The sequence below is a fragment of the Pholcus phalangioides genome, unplaced genomic scaffold (genome assembly GCF_987345545.1).
Source record: "Pholcus phalangioides strain wild (caught in Gottingen) unplaced genomic scaffold, Ppha-v1.0 ptg000001l_1, whole genome shotgun sequence".
Classification (NCBI taxonomy): Eukaryota; Metazoa; Arthropoda; class Arachnida; order Araneae; family Pholcidae; genus Pholcus; species Pholcus phalangioides.
Window position 1 is genome coordinate 2,872,972 of NW_028301594.1, and position 19,862 is coordinate 2,892,833.

At 36.4% G+C, this 19,862-nt stretch overlaps 1 protein-coding gene across 1 annotated transcript in view; it reads right to left on the bottom strand.

The window, feature by feature from the left end:
* Positions 1-4,595: 4,595 nt before the first annotated feature.
* LOC149089685 (uncharacterized) overlaps positions 4,596-19,862 on the bottom strand; it is an 82,397-nt gene continuing 67,130 nt past the window's right edge. The window contains exons 14-17 of the mRNA XM_089236865.1: positions 19,198-19,248; positions 18,814-18,993; positions 17,396-17,491; positions 4,596-6,787 (exon numbers count right to left, since the gene is read on the bottom strand). Coding sequence (XP_089092991.1) covers positions 6,609-6,787; positions 17,396-17,491; positions 18,814-18,993; positions 19,198-19,248 — 506 coding nt within the window. The 3' untranslated portion in view covers positions 4,596-6,608. The remainder of the gene's footprint in view (positions 6,788-17,395; positions 17,492-18,813; positions 18,994-19,197; positions 19,249-19,862) is intronic.

The following is a 19,862-nucleotide window of genomic DNA, read 5'->3' on the forward strand; positions in this document are numbered from 1 at the left end:
AACAGCAGAACAGCTTTGTGAATAGGACCGCAACTAGTGGGTAGCAGATGGGTCTGGATTAGATGGGGGCGACAAAGTCGTCCTTCAACTGGTCCTTCTACATTACACGAGAGGCACCAAAATGCGTGCTTGTCCCGGGTGACAAAGTATCTAGTTGCGGCCTTATTTGCGAGAAATACTAACAAGGAAGTTTTCTTCTTTGACAAATTTCCGGGTTCCGGGATTTTTGAGGGTTTAGTAGCTTTTGATCATGTGGAATCTCAAAATAGCTGTAATGAAACTCCAGGGTTCCACGGAAAACCAGTTGGAAACCCATGATCTAAGCCAGGGATTTTCAACCTTTCAGATATTGCGGGCCAAATCAAAAGTTTTCATGAAGCCACAGCTGACCACCAAATCATACCGTGGTATTCATGATTATTAAACAAGGGGTTTTTCAATTTATAAAACATTTCTTTCAAGAGTCAAATTTTAATTTCATTTATTTTGAAATAACTTCTTTCACCGATTCCATCTTTTATGAATTCTTAAATTTTCCTCGATAAAATTCTGAAATTTCTTCCTCCAATTCTTAACTTTTTCCATCAGTTTTTACTTTTGACAGTTCTGAGATTACACTCAGTAATTCTGAAATTATTTCTACCGGTAGTTCTGCAATTATTTCTTTTCTTTAACTAATTATTTGTTGTAACTCTGTAACTCCTTTTCCATTAACTATAAATTTTCATCAATTATGAAATTATTTTTTCAATAATTCGTAATTATTTCTTTCATCAAGTAGTTTTTTCTGCATTTTTCTGTAAGTATTTATACTTTTTGGATGCCAAATTTTGCCATATGAAGTCATAGGCTTCAAAAAAGTGTATTGGCTCCAAGTCCCCCGAATTCGTTACGACGTGACGGCTCTTTTTAACATAGCAAATGCACAGCATTACTATTGAATCTGAAAAGTATCTCACAGTTCTAAATACAGCAGTACAGCTATCAGTGACCAGCGCTCTTTAACGAATTTTTTTGCAATCGTTTTTCTATGTAGTTATTTTCTCAAATGGACGACAGAAAGCTCCGAGTGTACATTTGGCCCTCGAGCCATGGGTTGAAGACCCCCCCCCTGATCTAGCCCACATGCTTTCTATGCCTTTTTAGGAGTACGCAAGTTTCCCAAATATTTCAAGACGGGGTACGCATGCTATTTTTCTGCGCATTTCCACAGGAGACGCATGACTTCTGTCCTCCTAAGAGTTTCCAGGGCGTATGCATTTCAATGGGTGGGTACTCTCATGGGTGGCTCTAGGGTTGTGCAGCGACCCGTGTGGCTGCACGAGGTATCACTATGGCTGATGCGCGAAATCAGGAAATTAGGAAAAAATAACAATTTCAGAAAAATTTCGAAGAAAAATGTTTTGCCAGTAAAATTCAAATTATGAATGTGTTAGATGGAATAGTTCGTGTGTATAAAACTGTGATTTCTGATACATTTCATCCAGTTGAGAATACAGCTGCGAGATATCGTTGCAGTTTTAATGGTGCGGCTTATACGACGGAGAAGCGCTGAAACGGCGTCTCGCACGGGTAAAAATCCTGTCTCGAGCCTCCCCTAGGTACGCTAGCATTCATAAAAGGGTAAGCACGTCTTTACCGTACCACAATTTTTTCTAAAGATACGCGGTGAGTCGCTTACGCACTTCTAGAGGTGCGTACACACTATCAAACCGAACATGTAACCCTGGAGCGATTATAATATGCTCCTGGACTCCCGGTGGTCCGGTTCAAACGATTAAAAAGGAAAAGATTACAGTCAAACTTCAGGTAACGGATACCCCGCTTAAACTGATAAAATCTTACGGCACCCGAATATGATAATTTCGCGACTTTTTTCCGCTTAATCGAATATTACGCTTCACACGTCAACTGTTAATACACATTAACCACTATGCACATAATGGTTTTATAGAATGAAACATTTGGAATTAATAAAAAATATGTTACTAAATTAGGTACTAAATTAGGTTAATACGTACATTTAATTATTTTATTTTTGTTCCACGTTGAGCCGATAGAGGACGCTAACTTTCCTAATGAGAAGTAAAAATCTTGGATATTGTGATCATTTTAATTGAATATAATTTTTTCATTTCATTTTTGATGTCTGATTTATTCGAAAAGTTTTATTGATATTGGTCTTTCACCAGTTTTTAGTATACAAACTATAAAATGACAAACAATTTACAAACGTTGTAAAATGACAATTGAATTGTTCCCCTCTTAATCGGATATTGTGAGCTGTGTTAATATTTGACATGAGGAGGGCAGACAGTAATTCGTCGTTCGAAAGACCATCCAAATTACTGTAACAACGTGTATACGTACAACCACTGGTCATTTATCTCTCTCCAGCCCCTCTCTTTTTGAAGATGAGAAGTGGTAATAATGTTGGTATAATAATGTACTTAAACAACTAATTAGCTAAAAAACTGACATCAATGTGTTTAATTTCGATTTGAATATTAATTAATGCAAGATAAAATAGAATTTTAAAAGAACGTTGCTGGTTGATGGAATTAAATGGAAAAGAAATTCAACTCGGCTCCTAAAAATCTGTAAAAAAACAGCTATTATTTCTCAGACAATATATTTCCATCGCAGACCGCATAGGCACCGGAACCTAGGGGTTGAGGCCATTTGAGCCCCCTTCTCAATAAATTTACTAAAGGGGCTGAGCCACCCCAATAATATCTGAAAAACAATGCATTGTACCTTCCTCCTCCTGCGTACGCGCTTGAGTCCCGTATATACGGGACGACCAGCAACTTTCAGTCCCCTCCAATGTTTTCTTCATGTCGGCGCCTCTGGACTTCTGTTTAATCGATATGTGACAGCAAGAGTAGTAAATCCGGTGATGATGCATAATCATCGATCATTTTTTTGAAAATTTAGTAAATTTTGTTCACGTATTATGAGTTTATCATATATTTACCAGTTATTATGTACAATCCCAGCTCGTATTGGTAATTACTTATGGTAAACCATCAATGGAATACTCATGCTTAAAGGACATTATGCTGAAACTTGTCTACGATGATGAATTCGATCTTCAACCATGTATGGAACGGTATGCATTTGAATATATACGAGTACACGGTAAATATACTATCAAAAACAAATCTGTTATACTAATTTATTTTCTCAACTTTTTGGTATTTTATGAAATACATATTTAAGTGTCATTTCAATTCAAAGTGTGGCTATATACTTGCTTGTACAGTAATTTTTATCTGAAAAGAGTTGATTCCTTGTCAGAGTTATTAAAAATAACAACCAAGGTAACAACTATTCAACTTTAATAGGCAAAATTTTATGTAATTATAGATAACAGAGTGAAATAAAAGCAAGCTGTATATTTTACCCATGATTCACCATTGTAATTAATTAAATTGCTGTGTGTTGATGTACTGTTTGAATTAAAAATATACCTAAAACATTATTTGAATCTGTTTTTTGTAGAAGAAAAATTTTCGATACGTTCTTGTGAGGCTTCACCAGAAAGACCGATACACGTGAAGCAAACCAACATTATAAGACATAAAAAATTCTGTTTCTAACTTCTTCGCATTTATTTTAGTTTGATTTTTATGGCAAAATACGTGTCCCTTTCAGACTCGAGCAACCATTTTTTGAAATTTTTAAAATGTTTTTGCATTTTTGATACTGAAAAAATGCATTAAAAGCATAAGTATCAAAAATATCTTTATTAAATTTTTTTTTTTGTGAAGAAAGAATTCACTTCGTTCAAATGTTTTTAGACACGCTGATGCAGGGTATATTCATCTCCACACACAATTTTTTTCAGAATTTTATTGCCAAGTTTTATGTGATAAATGACATTTTTCCCGGAGGCACTTTCTCCCTGAAGCCGTCTTAAAAATCCTCTGGAAGTCAAACTTCAAGTGCCACCCTCTGATGAAAGCCACAAAGTTCATATTCACCATCATATTTCTAACTCAAAACTTACACAATCCTTTAAGACAGGACTTAATTCCCTGAGATCAAAAGAAAAAAATTCTACAGTGAGAAAAAGCAAACCCCCCCCCCCCCCCACATTTGTGGCACCAGGGTCTGAAAGGGGTATAGTGCACGTATCCCGTACGTAAAAAACTGAAAAGTGATTGAATTTAAGTGGTGATATTTTATCATTTCGCTCTATACTAGCCAAACTTACCAATTTCATTGGGGAATTAAACATAATCACTGGCAGGGCCGTCTTAAGAGCATCATGGGCCCCCGGGCCAAATGGTTTTTCTGAGGCCCTACCAGGCAAATTTTCGAAAATCTCAACCAGATCCCATTTTTGTGAGGTCCCGGGCCGTGCCCGGTAGGGCCCATGCCTTAAGACGGCACAGATCACTGGTAAAAGTGACAAATGTGCTGAAATTTAACCAACTTACCGAGACGAAAGGCGATTATTCAACACATCACTCAACAACATAATAACTGGTAATTTTACACAATAAATGGCGATTTCGCATTATTACTGATATTTATCACATTCACAGAATAGACATTTTCTTTGAATGCTGCAGGAAAATTATTGCACATCCAATATAAAAGAAATATTTTATTTTTATCAACACGAGTACAGAAAAAATATCACTCAACAGATCAACAAATAAATTTTCAGTAATACGGGTAAAATCATCGATCGGGAAAAAAAAAACATCAATGAAAACAAAATAAATCCCCAAAAAAAACAACAAAAACCATCACAACAAAATTTCGTCGCACCCTAAAAATTTTTTTCACCGCCACCAAAAAAACATCATCATAATAAATGTCACTGTCGATTGAAATCGATCAACAGGGTCAAAATAGATTACGTTTTTGTTTTTTTTTCCCCTCATAAACCTCTGATCAATCGCTCGAACCCCGGACCCAACACTAGCCATTATTACACATGTACATACATATAAAAAGTAGCCAACGAACGAGAGGAACATGATAATACTGAATACACACACACACACACAACACGCACACATACACACAAATATGCAACATGTAACAAAGAAATCGTGAATATAGTTCGCGTGAATTTTCAATCTCTAACCTAACCTCAAAAATATACTTTGTGTCCTCCTCCTCCTGCTTAGCTAAGCAAAGACTTAGTAAAAGCAGAGTATGAAACACACCATACGCAGCGCAACAGCGACATTCCTACCGTTTTGTACCGCACCACGAGCATGCCCCTTAATGAACATTCTATGGCATTGGTTTGGTTATTATTTTTTTAAATAAGAAAAAAGCAATATAGTTAGCTTGGTATATTATTAATGATCGTCTTTTTCAACGACAATTTTTAACGAATATTTCGATGCCTTCTACTGGTTAATAATGATTAAAAATCTATTCTATACATCAGAAATTAAAGAAAAAGAATTAGAATACGGGACAGAAACCATATGTAAAATGGTACATCTGGCAACCTTTTTCATATCTTTGAGACGCTTACACGAGGAAAATCGTACGATACATCAGAAGTAAAAAAAACAAAACAATAGCACACACACACACAACAAATCTATCTCTATAAATAAAGTTATATGCAGTAGTGCAGGGGTTCTTAACCTTTTTTGGTGGTCCACGAAGCTTTTGCGCCAATAAAACGATAGCTAAGGACTCCTTTTTGTTAATAAAACGAAGGCCAAGGACCTCCTTTGTCAATAAGATTGAGGCTACATGTAAACTACCCTTTACCGAAGAATAATCAGCACATAAATGAACATTAAATTCTTTTCGCGTTCAACCTCACGGACAACTGAAACCTCTCACAAATTCCCCCCAAAGCGTCCGTGAACCTTCAGGTTAAGAACCATTGCCCTAGTGTGAGAGAAAAAGCTATCTAACTAAAAAAAAAAATTGGCGTTGGATGTTTTCGTGTTGAAAAGGAAGTGTTTTGGTCGAAATTCTGATTTTTGTCACTTAAAAATCGTTACCGCAATTATTTACATGAGTAAAAGAAGTAAGAAGTATATGAGTACAGCGCTATCTATCACCGTCTTTCTAAAACTCTATCCTCTGAGGAAGTTCTTTCCTATTGGCTACTGGTACTGACAGTTAGCCATTGTTAGATCTACAAAAAGAAACGATGGTTTCTTAAAAAAAAAATACTGTCATATACTGGCCTCATACAAAATACTTTTCAATGGAATCTTCTAGAAATTCCCATTTTTTAATGTTAATTTAAGTCAATTTAATATTAGTATGTGTCTATAGATTAGTTTGTTAGGACAATACAATATTTTTTGAACCCATACGGGTTACCGTATCACAGACTTTTTTGATGGTCATGGCTCTCTTTCATCAAATTTTTTGCGAAACGCGTTACCCTGATATAAAGAAACATAGAAGGTAGAGATTAATATTGGTAGAGTACATAAAAAGTGTCTGGACGGAATTTTCTATAAGATGGGACAAAACAAATACACTGTATAAGAAAAAAAAAACGATAAAAAAATAAGGGAAATAAAGTAATGAGTGTCCATTAGTTTTTCTTCATTTCGATTTGTTGAGCGTTGGTCATCGTCGTTATTGTGGTGATAATCCTAGGACTATTACCTTCTCCGGCTGAAGAATTCCCTATTCATTCTGAGCAATAATGGTGCCTGAGGTTGGCAGTCCTGAGGATCGCATTTCATCATTCCACCGAGCTCGCATCGGCACTCGATGCAAGGGCCACTGGCCGGTCGTACTACTTGCCCGACCCTGTAGAATGTACCGTCGATCTGACAGCCTTTATAGGGTGGAAAAAGAAATAAAGAGTGAAAATCAGTAAAAATTAATTTTGCTTTGATTCTTGCAATTAGACATTGAAAAAAATAAATGCACTATTGAAAAAACCCTTATAAGTAGGCTGCTGACCATATTTCATGGAGTAATACGCGAGATATTACTGATTCTCGTTAAAACTTGTCAAATATGGAAGAATATTCCTAATTTTTGCTGAAAATTTTTGAATGGCAGAGGACGGGACATTACCAATTATCGCTGAAAAAAAGGGGGGAACCCAGCTAAGCATCGCTACACATTGCAATGCTTAGCATACATAGAATACAGATGCAATGTAAGGTTATCAGACGTCCTCTTTTTTGATGTTATTTCAAGCGTCCTCCTCCGTTTTAGAAAATTTGCTGGAATTGCTTTCCTTTTTTTTTTTTCAGGAAATTTTTTTTTCATGTTGAAACATATATCTCTTCATTGACATGAGTGTTTTTTTTTTTCAAAACACACTGGCCTATAGTCGTCAAATATCGTCACAAACACGTGATTAAGGGTTTGGGCAAGGGAAAAAAATGTAGATGTTGTTTACCTCGATTTCTAGAAGGCATTCGATCGGGTCCAACATGGTAAACTGTTGAGACGTTTACATGAGATTGGAATTGGGAAAAATTTGCTGAATTGGATAGAATCGAGGTTAAGAGATAGGTCGCAACGAGTTGTGGTGAACGGGGAATTCTCTAATTGGATAGGCGTCACATGTGGAGTTCCTCAAGGAAGTGCCCCCCATACTTTTTGCACTTTTTATCGATAAACTCGATCAGGGTGTCGATAGGATTGTTAGCAAATTCGCAGATGACGTGAAGCTAATGAGAGAAGTCGAGAATCAAGGCTATAGGGAGTTGCTCCAGACGCACTTGAACACGATTGGAACACGAGCAAATGAATGGATCATGAAGTTTAGCGTTGACAAGTTCATGGTCGCTCATTTTGGCTCGAACAACCCACGTTTCTCTTACGAAATGGTGTCACTATCCCGGATCCAACTAGGGTGACGGATTTCTTAATTCTCATTAACGAGCGGTTTAGGTTTTCTGAACATTGTTCAGCGGTGGTTAAAAAAGCAAATAGAATGTTTCGTTTCATTTTCAAAAAGGTCTATTCGCGTTCTCCGTAAGTCATTCTTCCGCTTTTCCGAGGCTTAGTTCGTCCTGGACTGGAGTATGCTGTTAGGTTTTGGAGATCATACCTACAGGGACATAGACTTGGTTGAAGGGGGTGCAGAGAAGAGCTACGCGTGTTCTTATTAGCACACGAAGCTTGAGTAATGCAAACACCAAACATGGCCCCCGCTCTGTCCCTTGTGGGATATAAGCAGGCTACCTTGCGGCTGGGCCATGCTGGAAAAGCTTGAGTTATGAAGAGAAACTTCTTTTGTTTAATATGTTCACACTGGATGAACGCAGGTATTGGGGAGACATGATCGAAGTGTTCAAAATTTTTAACGGGATGGATAGGATGGACCATGAATTATTGTTACACCGTCAATCGACTGCTTTTACAAGGGGACTCCAGTATCGATTGGTAAGTGATAATTCTAGGTTATATGGTGTCACAGGGATTTTTTCCTCTAATAGGGTTGTTAATAAACAGAATAGCTTACCCCCGGAGGTAATAAATTGTAACACGATTGACACGTTTAAAAAGAAATATGATAAACATGTTGTGGGGTAAATCGAGAAGCTATCAATACTTAGAATAAGACAACCATAATATTCTTTATGGGCATTGTATATGTAGCGGCCCACTGATTAATGATTAAAGACGCGGCGGGTGCAAAATACGCGTGGGCGTGTAGGAAAAGAAAAAGTGTAGAGGAGAGACAGACGAAAGAAGAAAACTGTTACTCGGACAGTCTACATCAGTGATTCCCAACGTGGGCGTTAACGCCCCCGTGGAGGCGATGGAATGTTTCAGGGGGGCGGTAGAAGCTACGGGTATAACATAGGTTCCTATGGGTTAGATTGCGTTGGGGAGCGATGGGAGAAAAAAATTTCTGAAGAAGGGGACGATGGGACAAAAAAGGTTGGGAAACTATGGTCTACATGAACATTAGAATGGCGTCGGTTATCTCTGTAGGAACTCCATCTAAAATTTGTTTGTTATGGGTAAATTTTTCTCAGCGACCTCGTTGGGCATTTTTCCTGTTGTGGTGTTGAATTTGCATTTGTATATTTGTAAATTTTCTGAATTTTTTTCAGTTGTTTCAAGGAGTTGGGAAATTATTGTTGTGAAAGATTTTATTAATCAGAATAGTAACGCCATCTGTTGTGAAGATCAGAAAAAGTCACGTTATAAAGGGGCTCGTGCAGGCGTCCTCCTTGCTCAATTTTTGACTATGGCATCCTTACCAGTTTGGTGGCTACTGCAATGCAATATCAGTAGGGTTTACTAAGTTCGGAAACTGGAAAAAGGAGGACGTCTACGTGCGAACATTTAATGACGTCATTTTCCCTAATTTCCACAATAGATGGCGTCACTTTTCTGCCGATAAAAGAAAGAAACCTACCACCACAACAATTTTTCTCACATCAGAACCGCTATAATTATACGTTACGGAAATTTGATAAATCCGGTCATTATGCATACTTATCAACTATTTGAGCAAGATTAATAAATTATGTGTTTCTCATTTACCGGTGATTATGTGCAATCCCCAGCTCATATGATAAGTCGTCAATAAATTATTTAAATTTACCGGAATTTTGCTCAAATTTCAGGCTAGGATGATGGATTCGATCAGTGATGTTGCTTATGTTAAAAAATGTTGATAAATGTAAAGAAAGCTAACATTACAATCAATGCTGATAATAATTTATGCGTTTATTATTCTCATAATACTCATTTTCATTTAATTTTTATGGCAAAATATGTGTAGTGCACCCATCACGTACGGGAGAAACTACTAACTCAATTTAAGTCATATTTCTGCAGGATTTCTTACCAACTTTAATCGAGTATTATGCATAATTACCGGTAAAAGTGACTAATGTATAAGACTGATTAGTGGTTTTTCATAATCACCGGTTAATATGTATAATTACTGATTTATCAAATTTCCTTAACATATATATTGCATTAATGCCGCCATATTTATCTCTTTAAGTCTGCAATCATGAACTAACTAACTTGCCTGTAGGAGTAGTGTTACCAGATTCGAAAACTAAGAAAGGAGGACGCTTAGACCTTAGTGTTGTCTTTTATCCCAATTTTCACAATAGATGGCACCCCTGTTTGGGCCACTAAAATCGGCCAAACAATCATTTTTCCCAACAGTAATTTTTTCAGAACTGCTGAAAAAAGCAGAATTAGAAAAAATTCTGGGGATTTCGATGGTTATTGGTGAATACGTGCGGGGAAAGAAACCACAAAAACGCTCATATCAATGAAGAAATATATGTTTCAAAGTGGGAAAAATATTTTCCTCAGAAAAGAAGAAAAATAATTCCGAAAACCTGAAAAGGAGGACAAGAAGGGTGAGTATTCCGAAACGTAATGAAAGACGCTTCAAATGACATCAAAAAAGGAGGACAGTTGGTAACCTCATGTAGAAGTAACTAAATGCCTGTAGGAACGACGTAAACACTCATGACAATGAAGAGATATGTTTCAGAGTGAAAAAGAAAATTCATATGAATAAAAAAGAAAACGATCCGGGAAACCTGAAAAGGAGGACAAAAGGACGAATTTTCCAAAACGTAAGAGGCTCGAAATGATACCAAAAAAAAGGACGGATGGTAACTCCGAATATCAGATCATATTCAGTGCTGCCATCTATGGGAAGTATATTGAATCTAATATAAAAAAATATATTGATCAACTCCAACAGTTTCTTTCTTAGTTTTGTTTTAGTTCCAATATTTTGTTACAAACTACATTTTTCACAATGGGAAAACTCATAAAAGAATTTATTATATAAATTAATCTAGGGCTACCAGACCTGAAGACTGAGAAAGGAGGACGTGTGCACATGTTGATTTATAGTGACGTCACTTATCCCAATTTTCCCAAACCGGCCACAACAATAATTTTCAAATTCTAAAACAGAACAGCTGGAAAAAAGCAGAGATAGAAAAATTCTGGGAATTTCGACGGTTATTGGTGAATGCGTGTAGGAAAAGAACACTCATATCAATGAAGAAATATGTTTCAAAGGGGAGGAAATTTAGGAGATTGTAACGGTGAAAAGTGTTTGCGCGGGAAGGTCTTAACGAGACCAACGTATTTCTGCAAATTTTGATACTTTGGATTTCACGTCCGAGACATTTAGTGCCTATTGGATATATATCGACTAGATGAATGGATAACTGTATTAGTGGCGACAAAATGGTAAGTGCAGCTTCTGTTGTCATTTTCTTTTTGGCCGAGTTTCATCTGTGAATAGTAGTGCAAATGTCGCGGACCATGGTTGGTAAAAATAAGATGATGGTATGCTTTGCGCATAGTGTATTGCTAAATAATGATAAGTTAAATGTTAGTAATATAATTGATAAGATCAAAGAAACTGTAGATGATGAAAAGCTACCTCTTCAGGACACTATAGAGTTTATTTTTTATGAACTGGATCCAATTATTCAAGAGTTCATGAATCATAATAAGTTCAGTGAATGGCTATGTGAAATTGATAGTGAATGTGAAACTAATGGTATCTTACGTACCATTATAAAATTAGTTGGAGACTACGAAAACTCAAAAGATGCTGCGTCTGATAAAATAATTAGTACCGAAATTTTTTGTAGTATGAAAAAATTATATAATCGTGATTTCCAGAAATGTGGATTGTATTTAAGTAAGTGTAGGGATGACGAAAAATATCCGATAGGGACGCGAAGTAAAAAGAAAACTAAAGTAACTCCTGGCATTATTGTCAACGAAAAGGTAATTGTTGAAAAGGAAACACGGACTGCGGATGAATCCCAGCCTTCCCAAAACACTCAACAAGAAAAAACAAAAATCATAGCAGATGATCAGGTGGCTGGCCCATCTAAGCAACCTGATAATTGTTTGCACAACAGGGCTAATGGAAAGTCAATAAGTAAAAATGTTGAAAAAGAAAATACAAATGATCCAGATCCCACTAACACAAATGAGTGGCAGTTGGTTGAAAAAAAGAAGAAAAAAGTCAGAATACCACCATTAAATTTGACAAAATACAAGAACTGGAAAGAACTCTCAGTTAAAATTAGGGGTGTTTGTGAATCAAATTTTGATGCCAAAAAAACTGGCACAACATTGCAATTACACGTAACAACAGAAAATGATCATAGAGCTGTGACTAAAATGCTTGAAAAAGAGGGAGTAAATTTTAGCACATTCACACTAAAGTCAGACAAAAACATAAGAGTGGTTATTAGGGATTTGGATACAACAACATCTTGCGATGAGATCAAAGAATCTCTCGAGGAGTTGGGTTACACAATTATTAGTGTGGTACAGCTAAAGAGCCCCCGTCATAAAGATGGTGAAAAGATTATGGTCCCAATACCACTATGGCTCATTGATTTGCCCAGGACAGATAAAAGCAAGGAAATATATCAATTATCTTCATTAAATTACTTAAAGATAAGAGTAGAAACATACAAAAGAAGGAAGGGGTACACGCAGTGCTACAACTGCCAAGCCTGGAATGGGCACACAGCCCGAAATTGTTTTAACGAAGCCCGCTGTGTCAAATGTCCAGAAAAACATCACACATCACAGTGTGATAAGGTAAAGGGTAAGGACTTACCAGTGTGTATAAACTGTTCCTTAAATCATCCGGCGAGTTTCCGAGGATGTAAAAGGTACCCGGGGAACCTTAAAAAATCTGGTCCTAAAGCAGTTACTGGGTCACAAAAACGTAGACCACCAAAGCCCAGGCTTTTTTCCGTCACAAGTTCAAGTGAGGATGAAATTGAGAAAATAGACATTGAAGCTGAGGAATTACCTCAACAGCAAAAACCAACAGAAGTAAATAATAGACCTACAAGAAGGCATAAGACATATGCAAAAGCTGCAAATGTCCACGAAGAGGTGGAAAATAACAAAATAGAAACTAACAAAAACACAATGACATCAAAAGATGTTAACATGACTGAAACAAACAATAATGTATACTCTGTACCAGAAATTATACCCACATCAACTATTGCAGTTGAACGTAGGGAAAGTGTAAATAATGAGGTAACCGCAAAGATCCCTCCCAACAGGATAGATGGGGAGGTGTCCCAGATTGTGAATACCGGTAATAATGAGATATCATTCCCCTTACAGGAGTTAATGGGTCTAATGAGAAAATGTTTTAATAACATATTACAAGCTAAGACATATCAAGAAAAATACTCAGTATTTATTGATAGCTTTACTGAAATATCTATGAAACTATTATCGGTAAACTTCACCAATGTTCAATAATAGTTCACAACAAATAAAATATCTCAAGATCATGGCGTGGAACGCCAGAGGTATTATTCGTGATCTCCAAGAATTTAGAGAAATTGTTGCAGATGAAGATTTTGATCTGATGTTAATTTGCGAAACATTTTTAAAACCATGTTATACAGCTAAGATAGCAAATTATGATTGTATAAGGAAAGATAGAACGCACGAAAGAGGAGGGGGAGTAGCCTTATATATCAAAAGGCATTTAAATTATGACATTGTTGACCTCCCACATTCCCGAGATTGCGAAGCGTTGGCAGTGGATTTGCACCTCACTAGCACTAGAAAAATCCGAATTTGTGTTTTATACAAACCACCAAATAATCAATTTGATATCTCTCTGTTAAATCATATATTTGACTGCAATTATGCAACAATTCTTAGCGGTGATTTAAATTCTAAATCACCAATTTGGAATTCAAATAATTACAATGCAGCAGGACGTATATTAGAGCAGTATTGCAGAAATAAAAATATTATTACATACGGGCCAAGTGCTGCGACACACTATCCGGATGACAGCAACCGAACACCAGACGTCCTAGATATTACACTGGTCAAAAACCTCAATGTTCCTTTAGCAGTAGAGGTAATATCTGCACTTACATCAGATCACATTCCAACAATTATTGATGTTGATTTCGAAATTCCCATACAACAAAAAATCAAAAAAATTACAAACTGGCCACTATATAGGCAAGTGCTTACAGGAATTGAAACACCAGATAATGCTAGTGAGTGTACCATAGATATAGAAAATGAAATAAACTCATTAACACAAAAATTGCAGGACACTGTTAATAATTCCACTCGGGAAAGGTCAAACGAAAACAACCCATTAGCACTCCCCAGATATCTGAGGGAAATGATAAGAGAAAAGAATAGAGCTAGAAGAAGGTGGCAAAGAACCAGAGATGCTACACATAGGCTCAGATATACAACATTACGAAACAATACACGTCGAGAAATCAGGGAATTTACAAGTGAACGATTTCTAAGGTTCCTAGAAGATGCTAATTGTGAGGATGGGTCGTTCTATAAAATTTATAGAGCACAAAAACCCCGTAGCCAAAGGCTTACATCTATACATGGCCCGCATGGACTGGTATATACAGATGAAGATAAGGTAGAAGTATTTGCAGATACCTTTGAACTGCAATTCTCACCAAACACTAATACTTCAAATGTTCAGGTCGAGAGAGTGCTTAGAACTATTAATGAATATTTTGATAATCCTCCACCTGAAACACAAACAGCTCTCACTCCAACAGATATCAATGAATTAAAAACAATAATAAAACATTTGAAAATTCGGAAAACATCTGGGCATGACCTAATTTCAAATATGGCACTGAAGAATTTGCCCAATAATATTTTAGAATATATTGTCAAAATTTTTAATAGATTGCTGGAGCTCAAATATTTCCCATCTAACTGGAAAACAGCAATTGTTAAAATTATACCAAAAGCTGGCCAAGATTTGCACTTTCCAAGCAATTGGAGACCCATCTCATTGCTTAGTAATTTTGGAAAGTTATTCGAGAGAGTTGTGGTAACACGTATCAACACTTACGAAAAGTCTCATCCAACAATTGGGCCCGAACAACATGGATTTAGAGACGGTCATTCTACAACCACACAATTATTAAGAGTTATAGAAACACTCCAAGAAGCTAGAATTTATCATGATACAGCTGCAGTTGCACTGTTGGATTTAAGTAAGTCATTTGACAAAGTGTGGCATGAGGGGTTGCTCTATAAAATGATTAGAATGGCCCTACCCTTTAGCATAATTAAAATTGTACGTCATTATCTTGCAGCAAGAACTTTTTATGTAAAAATCAATGACACAATATCTACAACTAGACGAATTAGATCATCTATAGTGCAAGGCAGTGTTATAGGACCTTGCCTCCACAATTATCACATGAATGATTTTCCAGTGGCAATTAAGGGTATTACTGCGCTGTACGCAGACGATTCAATGATAATTTGTACAGATAGAAAACCACAGAAGGCATTAAGTAATTTACAAGAATTAATTGATCAAGTCGAAACATGGTGCGAAAACAGCAGAGTTAAACTTAATGCAGACAAGACAGTATTTATGTGGATCACAGGAAAACTAGATCTACCCCCAGATGCCGGAATAGTGGTTGGGGGGAAATTCATTGAACCTGTTATAAGTACTAAATACCTGGGAATAATAATTGACAAACGATTGACATTTGTGCAACAACGCAATTATGTAATACGAAGAGCAGACGTAGCAAAACACACTTTAAAACGCATACTTGCAAGCAGATCAACATTGACAATCAAGAACAAATTAAATGTATACAAAATGGCTATCAGATCCATACTTTTATATGCTGCACCAGTGTGGCTGTACTCGAGCAATCAACACATGGTTAAATTAGAACAATATCAAAACAAAACAATAAGAGCTATGCTGGGAGCCAATTGGTTCATCAGGAATAGAAGTATAAGAAACGATATAGGAATGCCCACCATACACGCCTTTGCTCAAAAGCTGGCTAATAATCTCTTCCAAACTCTTGAAGAGTCAGAATACCAACATCTTAGGGAAATATCCACTTACCCAAAAGATCAGATATCAGCTTTTTCCAGACCCAAAAACTTTCTGGTTATGAAAAGACCGGAGGTACCGGGATTGTGAAAAATGTATATAAGCAACTATTTTTTTTTATATAGTGTAAATAATTAGACCAACTGCAAAATATCAAATTTTGTAGATAATATATATTTAATCAAATAATCATAATTAACTGCATTTAATAACATATAATCGCATTTATTAATATGATCTATAGTTGACGCTGAACATAAAAATGAGAGTAGGTAATATATGCATTATGGTGAATGATTAATGTTAAAAGAATAGCATTAATTATAACTTAATGACGTCCTAACAGGCTGATGAAGTGACATTCTGTCACTGCCTTGTTGAGTGACACTTTCTGCTTTCTATTTCTCCTCCAGCCTACTTAAGCTTTCTTTTCCCCCTAGATTAATAACCCAATATGGGTAATATTAAACTCTAAGTAGTTTAAAAATAAAACATATACAACCATGGCGAAAATCGCACTACTAGTCCAGGATGGCTAAGAAATGACTCAGGGGTATGCACTGATTGCCAATTTCAGTCGGAACCCACAGGCCACTATGTCATATTTAGGATTTAGGATCCCCAGAAAAAATGAAAAATAATTCCAGAAACCTGAAAAGGAGGACAAAACAGCAAATTTTCGGAAACGTAGGAGGACGCTTGAAATGACATAAAAAAGGATACATGTCTTCCTAAAGGAGGACGATGAGTAACCCGAAATTAATCAACATAATGAGGAATATACATTTAGTGCTGCCATCTATGTTTGAAAGTTATAACGCTTTCTTCATAACTGTGTAAATTATATATTCCGGATATATATAGGGTGGGCAAAAAGTCCGTAGAAACTTTAAAAATACATAAAAACCGGAAAATAACCGAAATAAAAACGGTTTGCAGGGTTAGCATTGCTAGGACACGGGAATTTTTTTTAACTGGAAAAAATAACAAAAAACAGCCGATAGGTGGTGCTAATACGAGCAGTATGGTCCCAGCTGTATTGATCCAGTCCATCTAATCTGTCGGAACTGAAAGATGCGATCTGCCGAGAGGTGTCATGTGTATACATCCGGATCTGCTGCACTCTGCCGTTGCTGAATTTGTGACTCGCCTGCAATGTGTTATTCCTTTTGATAGTGGTCATATGGAACACATACTGCTGTAATAAACGATTTGTAGGCATTCTGTTCGTTATTTGCGTGTCGTTTCTTTGACTTGTGTACGTCAGCGCTACCTATCGGCTGTTTTTTAGTTATTTTTTCCCCCGTCCTAAAAAAATTCCCGTGACCTAGCGATGCTAACCCTGCAAACCGTTCTTTATTTCGGTTATTTTTACTATTTTTATGAATTTTTAACGTTTCTACGGACTTTTTACCCCCCCCCCCCTGTATTATGAAATATCCCGTAATTGTACCGTATAGTAACCATTTTCCTTTTCTTTCTTTTTCCCCGTTTACAACAGTTTTTAGTTGAATTTCAAAAAGATGCCCATTATAAATCTATATTAATTCTCACCCGTGACAGGGACTGCTTGCTCGACAAGAGCGCCGAACCTGGGTCTTTCAGTGGTCGTGGTCGTAGTCGAGACATTCATTTGACTTTCTTGTACAGCTATATGGAGACAAAATCGGATGTAAAAAATTTTATATGATGTGATCCATACATTAATGAAAACATTTCGGGAAAACATTTTCATACAGGGGGAAACAAAAAATAACTAGACTTTTTAAAACTCGTCGTACAATTATGCGGTTTGCATCGAAATTCGTGTCAAAATTTTCCCGATCATTTTTAGACATCAAAACAACGGAGCACGCCGGAGTGACCTGTGGGGGGGGGGGGGTACGAAGAATTTTTTCCAGAGGAATTGCTAGTCATCAATTTTGAAAAACCATTTAAATCAGGAGAATTCATAAAAATAGTACGTAAAAGGGTATTTTTTTTTGTTACATTTCAATGCTTTTCACGGTAATATTGAAAAGTTAAATTTTTGCTCGCTTGGGGGGAAGGGCGTGAGCCCCAATCTTCCCCCCCCCCTCCTTCGCTCACTCCTCTGATCACAAACAGAAATTAGTTCGAAACATCGCCCACAGTGGGCACTGGCTATGAGATCTTACTCTTCGTACGGCATTTTGACATGTTTTTGTGTATGAAACACAATTTATGGAGCAAAACGATCATCCCGTTTAGGTAGAAGCAATGAAATATAAATTTAATGAAATTATATCAACTGAACAAATGAAAACTCGAAAGTCCTTTTAGAAACATGAACTAGAACTTAACAAGTGGATCAGTGGAGCTTGGGCTAAAGGGCCTTCGAATGAAAGAGGGTCCCAAATTATATTGAAGACTCTCTCAGGAATTCTAAATAATTCTGGAATGATTTCTGCCATTAATTTTCAATTACGTCTTCTTTCAATTACTTCTTGTCATCTAACTTTCAATTAGAATGTTGTTTCCCTGTCTCATCTGAATCCAAAAAAAAAAAATCTATATTTTTTCAGTGAGATATATTTGGATTCAAAAAGCGGAGAAGGCGGAGAAAAAACAAAACGGAAAAGCTCGTCATGGGGTTCTTTCCCACCTTTCTCCGATTTTTGCATTTAAATATCTCAGTGAATATTGCAGTTAAAAACTTGGAATTTTTTTTGGAGCTCATATAAAACATGGCAAAAACTTTCTAATTGAAAGTTAGAGGACACGGGGACCATATAGAAATATACATTCCTTAGTTTGGGACATACTTCATTTTCCTCTATCAAAACGTGTATACGGTGATTTTTGAACACATTTTAAGCATTTTTTAAATTGAAACCACATTTCTACGACGAGCGGTTGATGAGATGAAGGCCGAATTAAGACTTACAGGATACCCTGTATAAAATGTCTAGTTACTCTTGGTTCAACCTGTATATGGATTTAAAACGACTTACGGCATTGGAATCTCGGGCAGCAGAATCCTCTAATAGGTGTGGCGTAACATCCCTTGATCGGTGGTGGACACGTTTGCTGGAGACATATGATGTCGCTGCGGAAACAGAAGCAGAACTCGCACGGGTCAGTGCGAGGAATTTGTTCCGCCGAGTGGAAGACTTGTCCTTCGAAGAAGCAAACTGTGTGGACGAGAAAAAAACATTTACAAACTGATATTAGTCCTGATAAGACATAAGAGATACTAACCCCGGCCCGGCAAACATAGTTCGAACCTGATAAGACATAATTTGACGCTCAAAGTCCGTCATGATTATGAAAACAGTAAAATTTTCTAAAATTTTTTCGAAATCATAGTTGCAATAGAAATTTATAGAAAAACTTACATCCTTCTTCTGGGAAAGGTGGCTCATCTTCAACCTCTGTTGATGCGACATCTGGAGAAAAGAGGAAATATAAAATTTATGGTCCGCACGGATACCAAGAAATACTCAAGATGACAGAATCGTGTTTCAATGAGAATTAGAAATTTATTATCATATTTAAAATTGTTTGTCTTCTAGGATTATTATTAGGGCTAGTGCGATTAATCCAGTCAGTTAATCGATTAATTGTTAATCACAATTAAAAATTTTAGTTGAATTAATCGACTCGATCAATCCGATTGAAGTTCGATTAAAATTTAAGTAAAAAGTTAGTAATTTGACTTGATTTATTTAACGAAACCGATTAAATGCCGTAAATTATTCTACCAATGTATAATATCTTCGATAAGTGGTCATACTTAGAAACATTTGAATCAATATTTTTATCAAATTTTTCGGCATTGGGAAATACAAGTCCATTCAACGAAAAATTGTAATCATTTCAGTTTCAAATTGAGTTTGAGGGGAATTTTAAAGAGGGAAAACCAAAATGTATTGTCTGTACAACAGTAGGTGTTCGTATTTTTGGAATTATCAATCCCTCTCCTCACAAGCACCATTTGGGAGGAGTTTGAAGGAGAACAAGTAACAGTATGATAAAAAGTATTTTTTCGAAATCAGTGACT